At 32.1% G+C, this 18,904-nt stretch overlaps 1 protein-coding gene across 2 annotated transcripts in view; it reads left to right on the forward strand.

Moving 5' to 3' along the window:
* The window catches only part of LOC127725319 (baculoviral IAP repeat-containing protein 3-like), a 30,968-nt gene extending 13,279 nt beyond the window's left edge, over positions 1-17,689 (forward strand). The window contains exons 2-11 of one of the 2 annotated variants that reach the window (XM_052232246.1): positions 2,297-2,389; positions 7,620-8,520; positions 9,190-10,351; positions 11,130-11,296; positions 12,893-13,019; positions 13,724-13,887; positions 14,323-14,362; positions 14,956-15,054; positions 15,717-15,836; positions 17,016-17,689. In XM_052232246.1, coding sequence (XP_052088206.1) covers positions 2,349-2,389; positions 7,620-8,520; positions 9,190-10,351; positions 11,130-11,296; positions 12,893-13,019; positions 13,724-13,887; positions 14,323-14,362; positions 14,956-15,054; positions 15,717-15,836; positions 17,016-17,212 — 3,018 coding nt within the window. In that variant the 5' untranslated portion in view covers positions 2,297-2,348 and the 3' untranslated portion in view covers positions 17,213-17,689. Of the gene's footprint in view, positions 1-2,296; positions 2,390-2,626; positions 2,667-7,619; positions 8,521-9,189; positions 10,352-11,129; positions 11,297-12,892; positions 13,020-13,723; positions 13,888-14,322; positions 14,363-14,955; positions 15,055-15,716; positions 15,837-17,015 lie in introns of those variants that run through there. The other variant, XM_052232247.1, reaches the window with a different exon arrangement.
* The last annotated feature ends 1,215 nt before the right edge of the window (positions 17,690-18,904 follow it).

An 18,904-nucleotide genomic window follows, 5' to 3' on the forward strand; every position in this document is an offset into this window, starting at 1 on the left:
TTTGCAAGCGCCATTAAAGGATGTAATTTTATGAGCTCCAATTATTTTGCCTCTCGTATCCCCACACAGGATTATTACACATCCTTAAGTCAGTGATATTTTGTTTGCAGTTTTATAATCATTTGCATTCCACATTTCTATTTTATTTGGCCCTGCACCTCCAGTCACGGTTCATTGACTCTGGTTTGGATAGTTTACGTGTTTTAATATTGCCATTTTGATTTCAACAATTGCATTATACTATCAAAATAACAAAACGCGCATCTATGAATCTATAAAACTTCAAACACAGTTTATCAGAGCTTTACAACTTATTGTATCACTAATGCATGTGCATTGAACCGATATTTGTCACACATATTTACCGCGATACCTCTGTGACAATAATTTATTTATTCATTTTAAAGAACAAAAGTATTGACAAATGTTGAAGGAAGGGGGAGTTGAAATTTTCAGGTCTTTGAAGGGAATCTTTAATATATTTCAATCTCCGGCTTCAAGTTGTGGGAACTACAAAAAAAATCCAATGTTTCCTCCTAGGTCCCACCCCCTCCCCAGTGAAAGAAATTAACATAATTATGATAAAGCTGAAACTATAATCATATAAACAACACATTCCTTTTAATATAGACTAGGTAATATGCCAATTCTGCATTTTGGCTGAAAGGATTAAAAACAAAGTTTGTCTGCTTCGTTTATAGAATATATATTTTTTCATATGTAATGGACCAAGTTCAATTCAAATTCTTATACAATTACTAACGCCATAGACTACACAACTCTAGACACAAAACCACAGCCTCGTAAATGCTAATAAAAACCAAACTAAAGTTTCAAATTAACTACCCACACAGTGTCGTGTGCTGAATTTAATTGCACATCATAATACATAATATCATGTCAACAAAATATAGTCAGTAATGTATAATTTCTACTGAAATCAAATCATACTAAATATAGCAATCATACTATATATAGCATCAAAACAATCACACAAGTAAGATAAAAATTTTAACTGTGATCGATACACGCCTAATCGAGTCGGCCCTGTCGTACTGAATGGTTTTATTCCATGAAGCGCGGGAAAACAAATAACGGTCTATGGGCAGACAACTAGAATAAATTGATTTCAATCTTATTCAGTTCCTTAAAATGGTTGAAATTACATTTATTGGGTAAAGGTATCTTCATCGAAGTCCGCGTTTATCGCATATAATTACTGCGGAGTACGTTTCTATTAAGTATATATGTATCTGTCCGATCCGTGCATATAACAAAATTCACAAACTTTATACAGTATACTGTATAAAGTTTGTGAATTTTGTCGAGGTTGATAAATCAACATGGCAGCCATGTTTGAAAATAGAACTAAAGTGTTGATAGTATCTCTAAACAATAACATTTAGAGAAAAACTGACATGATTTTTGACTGTTAAACTGGAAAATATAGAAGTAAGGTTAAAAGTGTTAAAGGCAAAAAGGTTAAGTACGACACGATGTATCTATGTTGAAAATTGGAGAAAAATATGTCAACCTGTTTTAGAATTGTTATAATGTTTGCATTTGTTAGCTGTGTTCGTGAAAAAAAAAAAGCTAAATAACAAGCGTAAATTGCAAAAATGATCAGCTCGACAAGATCTACATGTATTAATCCTCAACATTTGTTTTTAGTCAATCAGTTTTTGTTCCAGAAATATACATTTTTCCATTTTTTTTTCACATTTTTGCTGTTATTCTGGCGAGGGTTGCTGGGGGATATCAAAAAATGACTAATCTGGCTTGACAAGGGTGAAAATGCATATTCTGCAACACCACATAATTATGCAAAAAATTGAGAATAAAAGTGTTCTTGACAAAAACCAGTTTAGCATAATGCGTAAATGAAATTTCGTAAAAAACAATCCTGACTACCCTAGGTGCCATTCAAAACCCATAAGTTTAGAAGGACATACACCATTATGGCAAACACACCCAAACGACAAAACAACAGTCCACAGCATACACTACCGACAAATCAAGACTAAGCAGCAGAAAGTTAATCTCGTTTGCAACGGACGTGTAAGAAACTCGTTCTCCTCGTGTAGAGCCTGTCGTGAATGCCGAAACTTCAATGTAATTATCTCTTTTTTTAATTAGCATATTGCAGCCTCTTTGGTGTTAGATTTTACAAACAAACAATTAGAATTCAAAACGTTGTGCTTCAAAAAAAATATTCAGAGTTATTGGCTTACAGGATTGTGTTAAAACTTTTTTTGATATGCATTGCAAAATTTTGTCTATTCTGTTCACATTTCAGAATAACATTATGGCTATTAAGAAACGGTATGGATAACATTTAAAGTGGTTTTATGAATAATGAGGTTTTCGAGAAAAAGAAAACATCTACATTGTAAGTATCTCTGTGTATTGGTTAATTGCTTGTCAATGTTCCATGTTGTACAAGGTTGTACCGAACATACCTCTAATATTGGCTTTTCAATGTAGTACATATTACCACCAGCGACGTAAATCTAAGATAGCAATTCGTTATATTCAGATATTGTCTTTTAATGGTCCATTTATATTTCCTCATTTCTATTATTAGTGACGATATCAGTGTACATGTATGATGCACTGTATACATGTATCACGGGTTACCAGTTTAAAGATTAAATATCTATTTCCTGGTAAGTACGACAACGAATTTTTTTAAAATAATAATCTTTCAAAAAGAAATATAGCTTTTTCAAGAGGTTTTATACAATTTTCAGATTTTGTTAAAAAATAGTATCGAAGGGGTTCTTGGAAGTAATAATTCAAAATTTAGTTTTATTTACATTTCATTTGATGAGGCAAGATATATGAAACGTGGCGTAATATTTTGTTTAGAATACTCATATATCACTTGACTAGTTAGACATTTTTATGTCTTTGATTGTTTATATCTTTATTTGCGATAAATCTACATTATTGATATTCCGATATAAACATGATCGAATTACAGCATTATAACATATAGTTGATTTCAAACTACTTCCTGGTACACGTTTGTTATCTTTTAGACATGTATGCCAGAGTAAGGTATACGATTTTTCAAATCTGTCATTATTATTCAGTATTACTTCCGTATTCATGTTATTTGTTATTTCCAGTATATTTTGTAAAATCGTCCTGAATCAAATTCTCTGCTTTTAACCGTTTAACCGACTGGAACCATACGGATAGGATCATGCACCGCTGTTATAGAGAGCACAAGGACGAACATTTTGTAGATTGAAATATGCGGCTAATTGTTTCAGTTTACTAAATAATACTATAATCAAAACTACATGTACATTGTGTACCCATTAAATAAAATCCTTATTTTTCGTAAAGTTACTTCGGCTTTTAAGCAGAATGCAATTTTGTTTTTCTTTTAGCAAATGAATCCTCAATTACTATATAAAATATGACAATTCAAATTACTATTCTATTATAGCAAAACAGTTCATTAAAATGTATGTAAAAGTTTTCAAGACTGGAATTGAAGTAGTACCTGAATACGACTGTACATGGTGTACCCTATGTCTCTGCATACTTTTAAATATACAAGTAACCGAAGAAATTACAGTGGTTTCGCATGAATTGTTTGCGAACGGTTTACGAAAAATTGACGATACTAACGGATTGGCGATGCGTAAGGTCACAAAAGAAAAATCCGTGTTTGTGAAAGGGTATTAGTTAAAAAGGAAATGAAAAAAAAGAAAAACCTTTCATCCGCTTAAATTTCTACTGGTCCCATCTTTGTATCTAAAAAAAAGTCATTTATAACAAAAAGTCTTTACGTTTTATAGCAAAAATATAAATTGATTTTTCTGAATTATTATTATTATTAATATAGTGTTTGATATCTACAAAATGATGTATCAGACTATTTTGTTTGCACGTTGCTAGCTGACGTTTTGCAAATTGTTAATTCAACGATCATTTTGAAGAGACATTCAAACTTGGATGTGCGTCAAAACATGTAATTATAATTTTCTTATGAATTAAAGTTAATGTAGAATGCAAGCAACCCAATGAAAAAGAAGAAGAAACAATGCATGTAGTCAGAGGCCAACATATGTAAAAGGGCATACGATATAGTTACAGGGGGGTAATGACGTTGCTAACGTAAAATGTTATTTTTCACGACGTCAAACTGTGATATATCGGGAAAAGATGCATTTTTGACTGATTTTTATCATTCAGACTGATTTAAATCGAAAACGAGTTCATGGACCCCTCTTTTTTAAAATGACATTTGGCTTTATTATTTATGAAGATTGTTTGTGCCAATTTTAATGAACAAATCACCGATGATTTTTTTTCAAATTAGATAAATATACAGAAAAAATGCCGTTCTTTGACTAAAATCATGTAAATGTGATAAAAATGAATAATTTCCAAAGATTTGTTACACAAATTCAAGGCACACTTATGTAGAGAAGATATTCCAGATGCTTTTAAAAAAAATCAGCTTGCTTTTATCTTTTGAAACAAAAAAGTTAAGTATGTCTTTCCAAAGGATAGAAATGTCCAAGAAACCAAAATTTCCAGTAAATGTATAAAATTTCGACCCCATTTATCTCTAAAAGTAGCACATGAAGGTATATTTTTTATTACATATTTGAATTGACTAGGTGAAAGAAAAATAGCTTGCATGCAAACTTTCGTCAAAAATTCACCGTGAGATCAAAACTGTATCGTATGCCCATTAAACTATTCTTTATTTATCAAATTTAATCCTTCACGTTTAAAGTTGTTCGTTGCTGTTCGAAATTATGTCTGGTTTTTATACGACCGCAAACAAATTTTTGCGTTCGTATTATGGTATCATGTCGTCGTCGTCGTCTGAAGACACATTTAGTTTCCGGACAATAACTTTAGTTTAAGTGAATGGATCTCTATGAAATTTTACCAGAAGGTTCAATATCACAAAATAAAGGTTGGGATTGATTTTGGGGGTTATGGTACCAACAGAATAGGAATTAATGGCCAAAAAGGGGCCAAAAACAAGCATTTTTGTAGTTTCAGGACAAAAAATTGTGTGTTAGTGTATGGATCTCTCTGAAAATGTCCCACTAGGTTCCATATCACAAAGGGACGGCTTGGATTGAGATTGGGGGTAATTGCCCCAAACGTTCAGGAATTAAGGGCAAAAAAGGGGCCAAAAACAAGTGGGCGTTCAAAAAGTTTGGACGGGATTTTTAACATTTTTTTGGGGGGTTCAAATTTTTTTCATCGATATTTTTCAATATTTCTAATTTTTTTTATGAGGGGGGGGGGGGATTTTTTTTCATGTTTTTTTTTTTCTGAAAATTTTACATTTTTACATTGATTATTTCTAGTGTAAACATATTTTATTAATTAAATTCAGGTTAAGTAATGTACACAAATTGGCATTTACATATTAATACAAGTGAATAATTAATAGGATCCAAAGGATTATAACTGATTTATATATAAAAGCAAACTGATATGGCAGGAGATACACACAAAACAGGGTGTGTAAATTATTATATATAACAGAGTAACAGTATTGCGCAATAACAAGAAATCTTCAATTGCACAGTATTGCGCAATAACAAGAAATCTTCAATTGCACAGTGTTGCGCAATAGCAAGAAATCTTTACTGCACAATAGCACAGTATTACGCAATAGCATAGTATTGTGTGCAATAGCAAGAAATCTTAAATTGCACAATATTGCGCAATAGCAAGAAATCTTCAATTGCACTGTATTGCGCAATAGCAAGAAATCTTCAATTGCACAGTATTGCACAATAACACATTATTGGAATATAGCACAGTATTGCACATTAGCACAGTATTGTGCAATAGCAAGAAATCTTTTATTGCGCAATATTGCGCAATAACATATTATTGCGCAATAGCACAGTATTGGGCAATGACACAGTATTGCGCAATATCGCAGTTAAATCTTCAATTGAAAATAAATACAAATCTTTTAACCATTTTCAATGGGATTAATTTAAAGTCTTTAATTTTGAGGAGTTCTAACCTTGTATTACTATTTTGGATATTGGGTCCCATTTTAAAATAGGTCTACATTGAGGTCCAAAGGGTCCAAAATTAAACTTTGTTTGATTTCATCAAAAACTGAATTATTGCGGCTCTATGATATGTTGAATCTTATTGTGCATTTAGATTTTTTATTTTTGGCCCTGTTTTCACATTAGTCCATATTAAGGTTTGAAGGGTCTAAAATTAAACTGTGTTTAATTTCAACTAAGATTAAATTTTTTGTGTTTTTTATGTGCTGAATATAACCATGTTGTTAGATTTGGGATATCAGACCATACTAGGTAAATTAAATGTCCCAATTAAAATTTCTATGATCTTTGACCACATTTATTTTGTGTCAGAAACCTATATTATGTCAAAAAATTGATCACAATCCAAATTCAGACAGTATCAAGCTTTAATATTATGTCTAAACTTGCCCCAACTGTTCAGGATTCGATCTCTGCGGTCGTATCAGGCTGCGCTCGGCGAAGCATTATGAAATAATGAAAAAATATTTTACTAACAAGATGGGTTATTGTGCACTTTAAGTTTTGCTTGTTTATCATAATTATACTACTCTAATATGATCTAGCGTTCAGTAAAACCCAGCAGTCCTAGATACTCTTTTCAACAGTTCTTTTATGTGTTTTATTGTCAGCAAAAAGTTAATTTCTTCCTTGCTTTTGCTGAACTAGGCTAGCTTAATTGTATGTTCATTAATGTTCCTTTTATTGTTCAGCTGATCTATTATAGCTGATGTAAGGTTCAACCCTCGAGAGTAAAAAAATCCAATATTGCTCTGACGTCTATATATGAATGTCTTTTTAGGACTTACTTTGGCTGATACTCCCATTCATATGTTCAAAATGTGCCTATTCCATGACAGGAAGAACGTTATTGGTTGTCTTTATTTATCGTTTTTTTTTCTCTTCTTATTCTTCTCATTATTTGATATATATTTTTAGTTTTAAGGGCAGCCGTTTGGTAATCTCTGTCAACTGTGTCTTCGTGTCTAATCCAAATGTTTAATATGGTATAAAATGTTTAGCCCTTTTCAGTTGATATCTATATTTGTTCTAATGTTGTAATGTTACACCATTGTCCCAGCTAGTTTATGGGGAGGGGTTATCGCCAGTAAACTAGTACAACCCTGATTCATGTTGTATGTGCCTGCAATTCAGCGGTTGTCGTTTGTTGCTGCACATCATATTTGTTGTTCGTTCTTTGTGTTGTACATACATCAGGCCGTTAGTTTTTTTGTTTGAATTGTTTTACATTTGTCATTTCGGAGTCTTTTATAGCGGACTATGCGGTATGGGTTTTGCTCATTGTTGAAAGCCGTACGATGACTTATAGGTGTTTACATCTATGTCATTTGGTCTCTGCAGAAGAGTGGTCTCATTGGCATTTTTTGATGTTTTCATTTGTTGAGGACTCTTTGATTACAAAATCATCATTGTATAAATGTTGTGTTGTAGTTTGCTGTCTTATTGACTTTTACTACACATTAACTGTTATTTGCAGATAATTATTTATTGGAAAATACCTTTTTTTCTTTTCTTTTCAAATTGCCTTCTTTTTTGCATTTATAGACTTGATGTTTGTTCTACTGTAAAGGTAATGGATGATTACATAGAAGAAATAATTAAAGAATTAAAAAGAAAGGAACACAGAATACTGAGAACAGCCCAGGAAGTAATTAAGTTTTATCTGGTCCAAAGTCGTCGATCGTTCCAATGTTTGATAGAAGAACATAAGCATGATTTGTACCATTATTATCATTTTACTACAAGATGTGAATTATGTTCATTTGACTATTTGCTTCCGGACCGCCGACGGCTTCAACAAAACCATCTCGACCTTTTAGGCATCCCAAACTCCTCATCGAAACTAAATACAAACAAAATGAATTGTTTGATAACCTTGGAAGACATAGACCTAGATATAGCTTGGTGTCTGCTTGATTGTTGTGATGTTATTTTCTGGCGTCAGTGCTTACAGTTACAAACGACATTTGTTGAATTTCTGAACGAAAATAAACACGATATATATCATTTAGTCGGGGGTTTCAATAACTGTTGCAAATGCGAAAACAACAGTCGCAAACACCTTAGCATAATCACACAGAAACAGTGGACATATCTTTTTTCCAAACCTAATTTGACTTCGGTAAAATGTACAAATGGTTCAAACTCAACTGTAGAATGCGTTTCCAAGATTATGGCTAGGTCCGATATTACAATTGATCAACTTTATGAAGACGATATAACATTAGCGAAGCATTTGTTGCTACACCTGTTGCCATTGAAAAAAGGACTGGTTCGTCTTCTTGCTCTAGGTCAGCAGCTGTTAACCTGTGATATAACATCGTTTTCAGCATACAAACAACTGTGTTCGAAATTTGACCAAATAATGGGCGTTCTTGTACACTCTTTACCTAAAAATTCAGCAGACAAAGATCATGCCGTTTCAAGAAAACAAGGAAGTAATAAGGTAAACTAAGATATGATATTTTTACAAAGTTAAGATATTTTGTAGATTTTTTGATAGATTCAATTTATTAAGATCCGTTGTCATGTAGAACATGCACAGTAATAGGTGCTTCACTGCATATACGGAAAACTTTTTAAAACCACTTTGAAACGCCATCAAATTGTTGTCTGCTAATCCAAAAATGTTGATATATTTATTTCGATTTAAATGAATAATATCTAAAAATGTTATAACATATCGCAAAGAAATGAGACAATTTCAATGTGTATTGTATTGAAAATGTCCCGTAAACAACAGAGGAAAATATAACAGTAGTCGCAGTCGATTTGAGTGTTCTGTAAACCGTTTGTTTCCGACCCAACATTGTTCAATTTTGTATACAGCGACTGGGTACGTGTCCATAAATTTACGTTTTGAACTATATTTGGTTCTTTGCCTCTAAAAGTATTGTCAGTGGTTCTTGTTTTTTTGTGTTTTTATTTTACAACTGGAAAGATATATTAGAATTTAACCTGTTTAATCTAAACTAAGAGTAAAACATTGAAAGTTATAATTTTTATTTGAGTACACAATAAAGAACCTGATTTTGCGTTTCATGCATGGTGTAAGTTTATTGAATGATCTTTGTGGTGCGTGCTGTTCAAGTTATACATTATTATTCATTTTCAGAAACATCTATGGAATGGTGGTATGCTACCAGAAGAAGAATTTTACTTTTATAAATATAGATCAACAAAAGAAGATGATAAAAATAGAAAATCAATAACCTATTTTATAGATAGAGACAGAAATGCATGGACATCTGATATTTCTGATCAACAGACGAATAAAGTTCTTCCATCTAGATATTTTCTTTATGATGTCCCATGTGAACAGATTTTTCTACCTGGTGGAATGATTTTCAAAACACCACAAGAACGCATAGCATCGTATACATACTGGCCAGTACATCCCCTGTTTTGGCCTTATCCATTAGCTCTAGCAGGATTTTTCTACACTGGAACAGAGCATATCGTCCGTTGTTTTACCTGTGATTACACAGCCTCAGTTAACTCCTGGATTCCACCAGAGAATCCATCAGAGGCTCATGCACGCTGCAGTCCTGATTGTAGCTTCGTTCAAGGTAACGGATTCAAGATTTGTCCGAAAGTGGGCACTTCACGTGAAAATGATCATCTTACTGGTTTAGAAAAAGACAAAAAAGGCAATCCAGTTCGATCATATGTCGACTTAAGTACAAAACAGTCTAATGATAAATCATTCCTACTAAAAGGAGGACATGAAACTATCTATTCTACATTTGTTGCTGATAATGTGTTTTGTCCTCCAGATACATACGCAAGTACTGATAACATTTCTCCCAGATATCCAGAGATGATAAATGGAATACGTGAGACGAGCAGAGAGATAAATGATATTGGATGTGACGGCATGAACGAAATGATATCGTCCTTATCAATACAAACGTCAGATCCAATGGCTGTTGAAAATCAAGTAGCAAATTTAGAAGAAGCCAAAGTTGAACAAGATTCAAAGTTTCTGTTCACTAACACTTTTGATACGACCTTCTCCTTCGACGAAAAATTAACTGCTAAGAAAAATAACCATGCATTTGAAGACAACTTTTCCAACCTCAATTTAATGACTACTGAAAAAAGTTTACATTTAAATGATAATTTACTTACATATAAGTTCACTGATGGATTTGTTGCACAGCTTAAATATCCACAATTTCAACGCGTCAAGTCGAGATTACAGACCTATACAAACTGGATGTTCTCCTCAAAACAGCGACCAATTCTATTGGCTGAAGCTGGTTATTTTTACACAGGTAAAAGTTTTACTAACTTAAAGTCTAAAGAAGATTCATATGTTATGAACTCATTTTTACGCACATAATAATCTCGCACTGTTTATTAACAAATATTACGAACATCCGGAAGCATCAGTGCAATTATTTCAGAGGTAATGTTGAATAAATACCCCTGAACTGTTAGTTTACGACAAAATATTGGCAAATCTATGGCAATGATGTCATATTGTTATTTAAATTTGCCATCAAATTTATACTAAGCAATATAAATAATCAATAATCGAAAGGTTCGATTTTGGTATGAAAAAAATATGTTAAGCATATGTCAACGAGACATCAATCCAACGATAATTAATTGATTGATAAATTCGCAGCCAATCCAATCTGGAGAGGACGTAAATTCTGATCCTTTTTTGGGGAAAGTGCAAAGCTCTCTTCTTGTTTTAGAACCTTTGCAATAACTATCATAGATGTGCGTACATAGTCTGTTGCAAGGCAAAATGTTTGCACGTGTCCAACATACACTCATTTTTTCAGTGTCGGCCCAAATTGCCAGCCCTTCAACCCAGCCGACCTACCTGGAAAAACCTATATGTTGTATTATGTGTTTTTTCCCGCCTGATCACGCATGATGTATTTGCCGTTAAACGTTAAACAATCATTAATTAATAAATTAAATTTCGAGATCATCAAATGCGGACAGCGTATATAAAGGAAAATACCACATTTGACTTCGTGGTACTTATGATTTTGTATTCTTGGCCAGAAAAAAAATGATTTCTTTACGTCTTTCAAGGTGAAGCTGATATTGTTAGGTGCTTCTGTTGTAATCTTGGACTAGCAGAATGGGATGCTCAAGACGACCCATGGGTTGAACATGCTAGACACAACTGTAGGTGTTTGTTCCTTAAAAGCGAAAAGGGGGAGGATTATGTTAATGAAGTGCAACTAAGATGGAAAAAGGTACGGCAGATACATATATTGTAATATAAACGTTTACTATCTATTTGTTTTTCAATACGTATATGCAAATAAATAAAACAAAACAAAACAGACTAATGATTAAACAAAATCGTGGAAGTATGCAATTTTCTTTTCTTAACCTGCAATTTATACGAAATTACAGCGTAATAAAATAAAACGACTTGGTTTTTAGAAAATACCACAGGACACAAAAATAGATCAAGTCATGAATATGAAAACATACACAAATTAACACCTTGCCCAAAGGAGAAAATGATTTTTAACAAAATTCTGAAAAAAAACATACACAGAAAACTAAAGCGTGAGCAATAAAAACCACAACAAAACTGGTGAAACTAGTATTCACCGGAAGTATCGAAATTAAAAAAATGTGTGATTTATTGTCAATTTTAGTTGTTTAAATTTAGTAAAATAAGTCGGGGAAAAAAGCCTTAACTCAAATCTATTTTGGTAAAAACTATATATGCGTTGTACAACAAGGACTAGGGTTCTCTCTGTTACAGGTACTCAATCAAACAAAATGAAACAAAAATGAAAAAAACGATATTTTAATGATATTCAACATATGTGTAAAGGAACAAAAATATAAACTGGTAATAGACGTTATGTATTTTTGAAGCAGAATGCTATTAATGGCATTAAATTACTTTATCTTTTTTAACTTGCGAAATGTTAGTTGGAAAGCATAATAAGTAAGAAAAATCTCAATCGCTTCTTTCTAAAATTCTTTATGCATGTATATCAAGAATATAAACCAGCAGGGTAAAATACTGATTACTCTAATTAACCAACATTATAATGTCATTGTCAGTTATAATAGATATAAGAAATGTGCTTTGAGTGCAAATGAGACAACTCTCCATCCAAGTCACAATAAAAGTAAAATGATATTCAACATATGTGTAAAGGAACAAAAATATAAACTGGTAATAGACGTTATGTATTTTTGAAGCAGAATGCTATTAATGGCATTAAATTACTTTATCTTTTTTAACTTGCGAAATGTTAGTTGGAAAGCATAATAAATAAGAAAAATCTCAATCGCTTCTTTCTAAAATTCTTTATGCATGTATATCAAGAATATAAACCAGCATGGTAAAATACTGATTACTCTAATCAACCAACATTATAATGTCATTGTCAGTTATAATAGATATAAGAAATGTGCTTTGAGTGCAAATGAGACAACTCTCCATCCAAGTCACAATAAAAGTAAAAAGTAAACCATAATAGGTCAAAGTACGTCCTTCATCACGGAGCCTTGGCTCGCACTGAACCGCAAGCTATAAAGAGCCCCCAAAATGACAAGTGTAAAGACATTCAAACAGGAAAACAAACGGTCTAATCTATATAAAAAGCGAGAAACCACATCAACAAACGACAACCACTGAACAACAGGTTCCTGACTTAGGACAGGTGCAAACAAATACAGCGGGTTTGAACGTTTTAACAGGCGCCAACCTTCACCCATCCTTAAATAGTAGTTTAAGTATGTTTAACTTGATAACATATATTATGTACGAACACAACGATTAGGAATTATAATTACCATGATTTATGATGTTCTCGTTCTAGATATATAACCCAAAGCATCCTGTATTAGAAGACAAAGATTCACGATTGAAAACATTTGCTGGTGTATGGAGAACTGATATTGAACAAACTCCAGACATTTTAGTGGATGCTGGTTTCTTTTACACTGGTATTACTGATTTCTCCATAAATTTAACATATACACAAACGTTACATGAACAATTAATAAGAGACGTGTAATTGACCACTAATCAAAACTCATAAATATATTTTGATTAATAAATAACTTGGTGATTTGGTGTTTATCCTGGATAAAGTAGAAGCGTAGTTAGTCTTTTCCTGAATTTTATGCATGAATTGTACGTAAAAATGATCCTCCCAAGGAGTATGAGCTATAAAATGTAAGTGGGGATGAGATAAGACAAAAACTTATGCTGCATAGTATGTTGAATAAAGCTCAATTACTTAATACATAAGTTCTCAACGATTATTACTAGTTTGAAATGACCTACTGGTACCAATTGCCTAGGAATCAGTTTATGCTTTGTTAAAAAATGTTGTCTAGACATTCATAGCTAAATTATCTTAAATGCTTACATATAACTTTTAATTATTTCTGTAAAAGGGATATCAGATTGTTTTAGGTATTATTTCAGGTCCATATTTTGTGCTATAGCCCGATGGTTTTTTTTTTATTTATTTGTCACAGCTTTTGTCTTGCGTAACAATTTAAATAAGAAACCTCTCAAATGTTTGTATTTATCATGCTTTTAGCGTGGGTTTATCTATGGCATGCATTTTTACCATTCAGTTTGAACATTTGCTTTTTTAGTTTGCATTCATTGATACATGTATATTTGATGGTAATCTTAGGTGAAGAAGACACAGTACGTTGTCATTATTGTGATGGAGGACTACGTAACTGGGAACCAAAGGACATACCATGGGAGGAGCATGCGCGATGGTTTCCATTCTGTAAATTTGTCATCAAAATGAAAGGCAGAGAATATATAGACGAAATACGCATTAAACATGAGGTATGTTCTGTTTTAAAAAGTACCCATGCATCATTGAAATAAGGACATCTGGGTCAATATGCGTCTCAAACACAGGAACCCAAGTCTAATATGAAAACTAAAAATATATATATGTGCAATGGAATTGGACATAGTGTTATGAGAGTTATTACTGACGAAAATGATACTATCACCACCTACCTGAAATTAATCGAGCACACTTACCAATTACTCACTTACATTACTTCAAGACCCTGTATACTTGTGACTTCACCATCGAATTATCTTTTTTTAATTGTTGCAAATAGTAACAACACGTATATTGCATTTACATTCACCACCTGTATAACAGAGATTTTTTTTATTGCTTACGATTATTTTTAATTGATTGTGAACCGGTTTATGATAAATGGATGATTTTTTTCTAAGTGTGACATCTTTTCTTGTGATTTTTAGACAAAAGAAAGGAATGAAGAAGTTGCTTATCGATCAGACGGTAGGTCTATTAATGAAAATACACAAACTATATCAGTAGTGATTCCAAATTAATTTATGTATGGAACAGAATATGCCCAAGATGCATCATATATTATAAAACTGTTGTTATTCAAGTCAAGACGACTGAAGAGAGAGAGTACTGTGTTCAGTTTTCGTATATTCGTTGGATAAAACTGAAATGACTTGCAGTGATACGTCACAATAGTAGGAGATCTTCCAATGCCGCTTCAACCCTTAATAATAATAATACAATCAACTCTTTTGCCTCCATTATGAATTTGTGTTTATAATCAAGGCTAAACTAATGATATTGAATGACTTCAATGCATTACTCCCATTAAAAAAAGCATATACCAAAGAACAGATCAAAACTAGTTAGAAAGACGCGTACACAGTGTAAAGATGCTCAATACATCGGCTGACGAATCTTTTTATTCCGACATCATGAAACTCAGTTCAGATTACAAGATATTTCAAGACGTAATACGATAACATTTCATTAGAATAAAAATAATATATGGGAATGAATTTACACATTTTTTAAGTCCACGTTCAATATATGCAAATAACATTAGGCTATACTTATTGTAGAATCATTTGTCGACCATCCTTTCGTTCAGCAGTTGCAGGAGTTAGAATTTAAAACAGCAGATATTACAGCGGCAATGCAAGTTTTTAAATCAAAAGAAGGTAATACTATTACTGTGGATTTAGTTCTGTTTGTGTATACCAATTTTCGTGGATTGAGGAAAAACTGCATTTTCGTTGTTAATTGATTTCTTGGTTTTCCAAAAGTGTGCATACAAGCCTATAGAAAATTCGTACTTTGTTGAACATTTAAATTCGTGTACCGACGAAAATTGGTATCTCACGAACTAGTAATGTATCCACAGTGTATTATTTCTCAAAATACGACTAGTTTTCATGATGCATTTGGACTCGTTTTCGTTATTTGGGTTACCTATCAAATAGTTTCAATGCAAAAATGAAAATTAAAGGAACCTATGGCTCATTACACACAAAACTAGATATTTGCATTGGCTACACAAATGCCAGTGACTAAAAATGCTGGTGAAAGATATCTAGGTTCTGCTTCACTATTGGCTCACATTTATATATTTGAACATCCAATTAAAGGTTCCTTAACTTCGGGATATGCAAATCTTATATAAACTGAAATAACATTCTTTGTGTATAGGTTTGTTATTTAAAAAAATGAGTATTAGGAACATGATAGCCTTATTGATGTACAGTAATTGTTAATGTTTCAAACAAAAAACTCATTTGATATATATTTATATATATTTAGAATCAAAAGATTTTTATATGTTTTTATTTGTTTTTTTTCTCAGGAAATAGTAATTTTACCATTGAAGATATAGTAGAAATCATTATCCAAGGCAAAGGTAGAGAACAAGAAATCATTATCCAAGGTAAAGGTAGAGAACAAGAAACCAAAAAATCAATCCAAGGTAAACATTTACAGTTTGCTTTTTTTCAACCTAAAGTATTCAGTTGCGTTTTTAGATAATTTCTGTTTCAACCTATATATAAAAAAAATGGAAATGGAGGTGATACATCAACGAGGCGGCAACAGTCTTCACCAATAGACCGATGATTTACAATAGGTCAGGTCTAAACCGTTTTAAGAGTCTATGAAGTTGTTAAAACATATATCTCGATCAGTAGATAAACAAAGTTTACATAAAAGAACACATTATAAAAACAGTACAGGAAAAGCTGCGCAATTGCATTGTTGCTTGTAATAATATAATTGACATTTAGTTTTATAGCTATTGTAACTCTCTCTGCTCCCTCCGCGGGGGATATAATCATTTTCTGTCCGTCCGTAACACACCCATACCCAGAGACCGTTTGACCACAAGCTCACGTCTTTGTAGGATTATTTGTCATCAAACTGTATCTGTTGACCATATTATACCGTTATTTTGATTCAACCATTTTTACGGGAGATATTTTAGTTTGAATATTTTTTAACTATCGTAGTGCAATGGCACATTGGGAACGCAACCCCTCTGACACAGTTAGACAAAAGCTCTCATATTTGGTAGGATTGTTTACAATCATGTTAAGTTGACATATGATACCGTCAAACTGGTTGATTACTTTAGCAGAACTGTTTGTACAATCCTACCCCTACGACACACTGGGAATTCCTCTCACACCGTTTGATAGAAATGTTCATACTTTGTAGAATTATTCGTCATTATACGCTGTTGACCTTTTGATACCGTCAATTTGATCAGATCATTTTACTTGAGTCCGTAGATTTTTCGATTATTGACACAATGCCACCATGTTTGACATATTGAATAACAGCAACAAAAACAAAAGCTCTTAATACATGTTATATTGTAAACTGTTTTGTACAACTCTATATTGCGCGCACAATTTCAATAATTACTTACACAGCCGCAAGGGAAATTTTTCTACTACGTAGTAATCTGGTTTTGACTTCTTGTAGTCTCAATGTTTTATAACTACACTGAGGAGATATGGAAACATGTTCCTAGATGACAAAAGTACTTTATATATTATGAATAATTATAAAATAATATTTTATTTGGATCATTTACTTCGGTGTTTGTATGTTACAGTCTAACCATATTTACACATCTATTTTTTCTTAGATCCATCAACGCTTAAAGAAATAAACCGACAGCTAAAAGAGAAGCTTCTATGTTTTCGATGTAAAACCAACGATGTGTCAATATTGTTTGCAAGCTGTGGACATCGAATTACGTGTGAAACTTGCGCACAACAACTTGACTATTGTCCACATTGCAACAAAGAGATAACGAAACGAATCAAGACATTTCTATCGTAAAACGGCGAATTGAATATTTAAATTCTTTAGTTTAGTTGTAGCCTATACTATATGGGAGACATGCTGACACACTAACTAATACATATATTCTTCAAAAACATTTGGATAGCAATAACAGTGGGCATTACTCATCTTCAAGAATTGCTTAAACCAGTTGATGGAGCCTTTACCGATTGATTAGCAGTTAGTGGTCATTGTCAGTCATTTTGGTCATCTAGGTTTTTGTATGTTAGAGCTTAGCACTATGAATTACTAGACAAATATCCTTTGATGGTTCGAAGTTTTCAGTGTTTGAAGTTGAGAAATGCCTTTTGGAATTATTCATTATGGAAACCACAGACACGATCATTTTAACATAGAAGTGTAACTGCTATATGGCTTTAAATATGTATGATATAGTGTTATAATGATTTGAAAATATAGATCTAAATTAAAGAAGTTACCTTTTCATATTTACACAATCAAAATTGCAAACATCCACTTCTTCAAATATTTTCATAAGATTTTATGTTTCTGAGGGTTAACAAGCACTTCCTTACACATAGTAAAATCTCGGATGACTATTCGTTTACTAGATTCCATTGTGTGTTTTTATATGTGGTTGCCAACTGAGAGGGACATAACAAACATGAAAACAACAATTGGTAAAAGTTTTGATTTAAAGATTTGTATTTTCTATAAATTTCCTGACGTTAACTAATATTTCAATATAATATGAAACACAATGATACTTTGTTAGAATTTCAATTGAAGATTCATAATTAGGTTTATATCATATTTATAAAAAATCATATAAACAATTGTATCAAATTGCAGTTATTTCTAATTAACATACATTACATGTTTGTATTACTTGCATGTTAGTATCCAACACGCACCCGTTTACATTGATTTGTTGAATATTCTCTTGAGGAAAAGGGATGATAATGTGATTTATTACTTAGGATATAATTGAAAGACAACTAAATAAAAAGATAAGTTGTTTATTCTATTTTTAAAACAAGGAGAACATAGTGGTAAATGGTAAAAGAGCAATAAGTACAAAGTTTTGTATTTTGTTTGTCAAATTACCAATACACAACTAAACAAAATATACTGTGGATTCTTTATTTTCGTGGGTATCAATTTTCGTGGACTAAGAAAAACGTGCACATTCGTGGATATTTAATTTCGTGGTTATACCAAAGTTTGCATACAAGCCAATAGAAAATTTGTCATTTGTTGAACATTAAATTTCGTGGTTCACCTGTACCAACGAAATCCACGAAAATTGGTATCTAACGAATAATAATGAATTCACAGTAACACAAAGTGTATACTAAGAGCATTACTTGATATAACAAATTATTGGTATCGGTCACTTGCCAAATTTTATGGATATTCTTTATTATCATATAAAAAGTCAAAATTGAACATTTTTTTATCCCTCATTCATGACATGCCATGTGTTGACTATCGCTATTGTTTAGTAAAAGATGTGATCAGGTTGGGGTAAATGTACATATCCCAATAAGAAACCAACCTAATGACAAAAATAACCGTAAGAATTTTTATGAAAGGAGACTTTGTGTCTGTTGTCTTTATGTCAGTTGTTTTTTTGCTTTGTATTGATCTGATGAGTTACGACCTTTTTGACTGATGCTTATAGATTTTTCTGAAGTTCTGTTGTTACATCACTCTCTAAGGTTAGGA

The sequence above is a fragment of the Mytilus californianus genome, unplaced genomic scaffold (genome assembly GCF_021869535.1).
Source record: "Mytilus californianus isolate M0D057914Y unplaced genomic scaffold, xbMytCali1.0.p SCAF_15, whole genome shotgun sequence".
NCBI classification, from domain to species: Eukaryota; Metazoa; Mollusca; class Bivalvia; order Mytilida; family Mytilidae; genus Mytilus; species Mytilus californianus.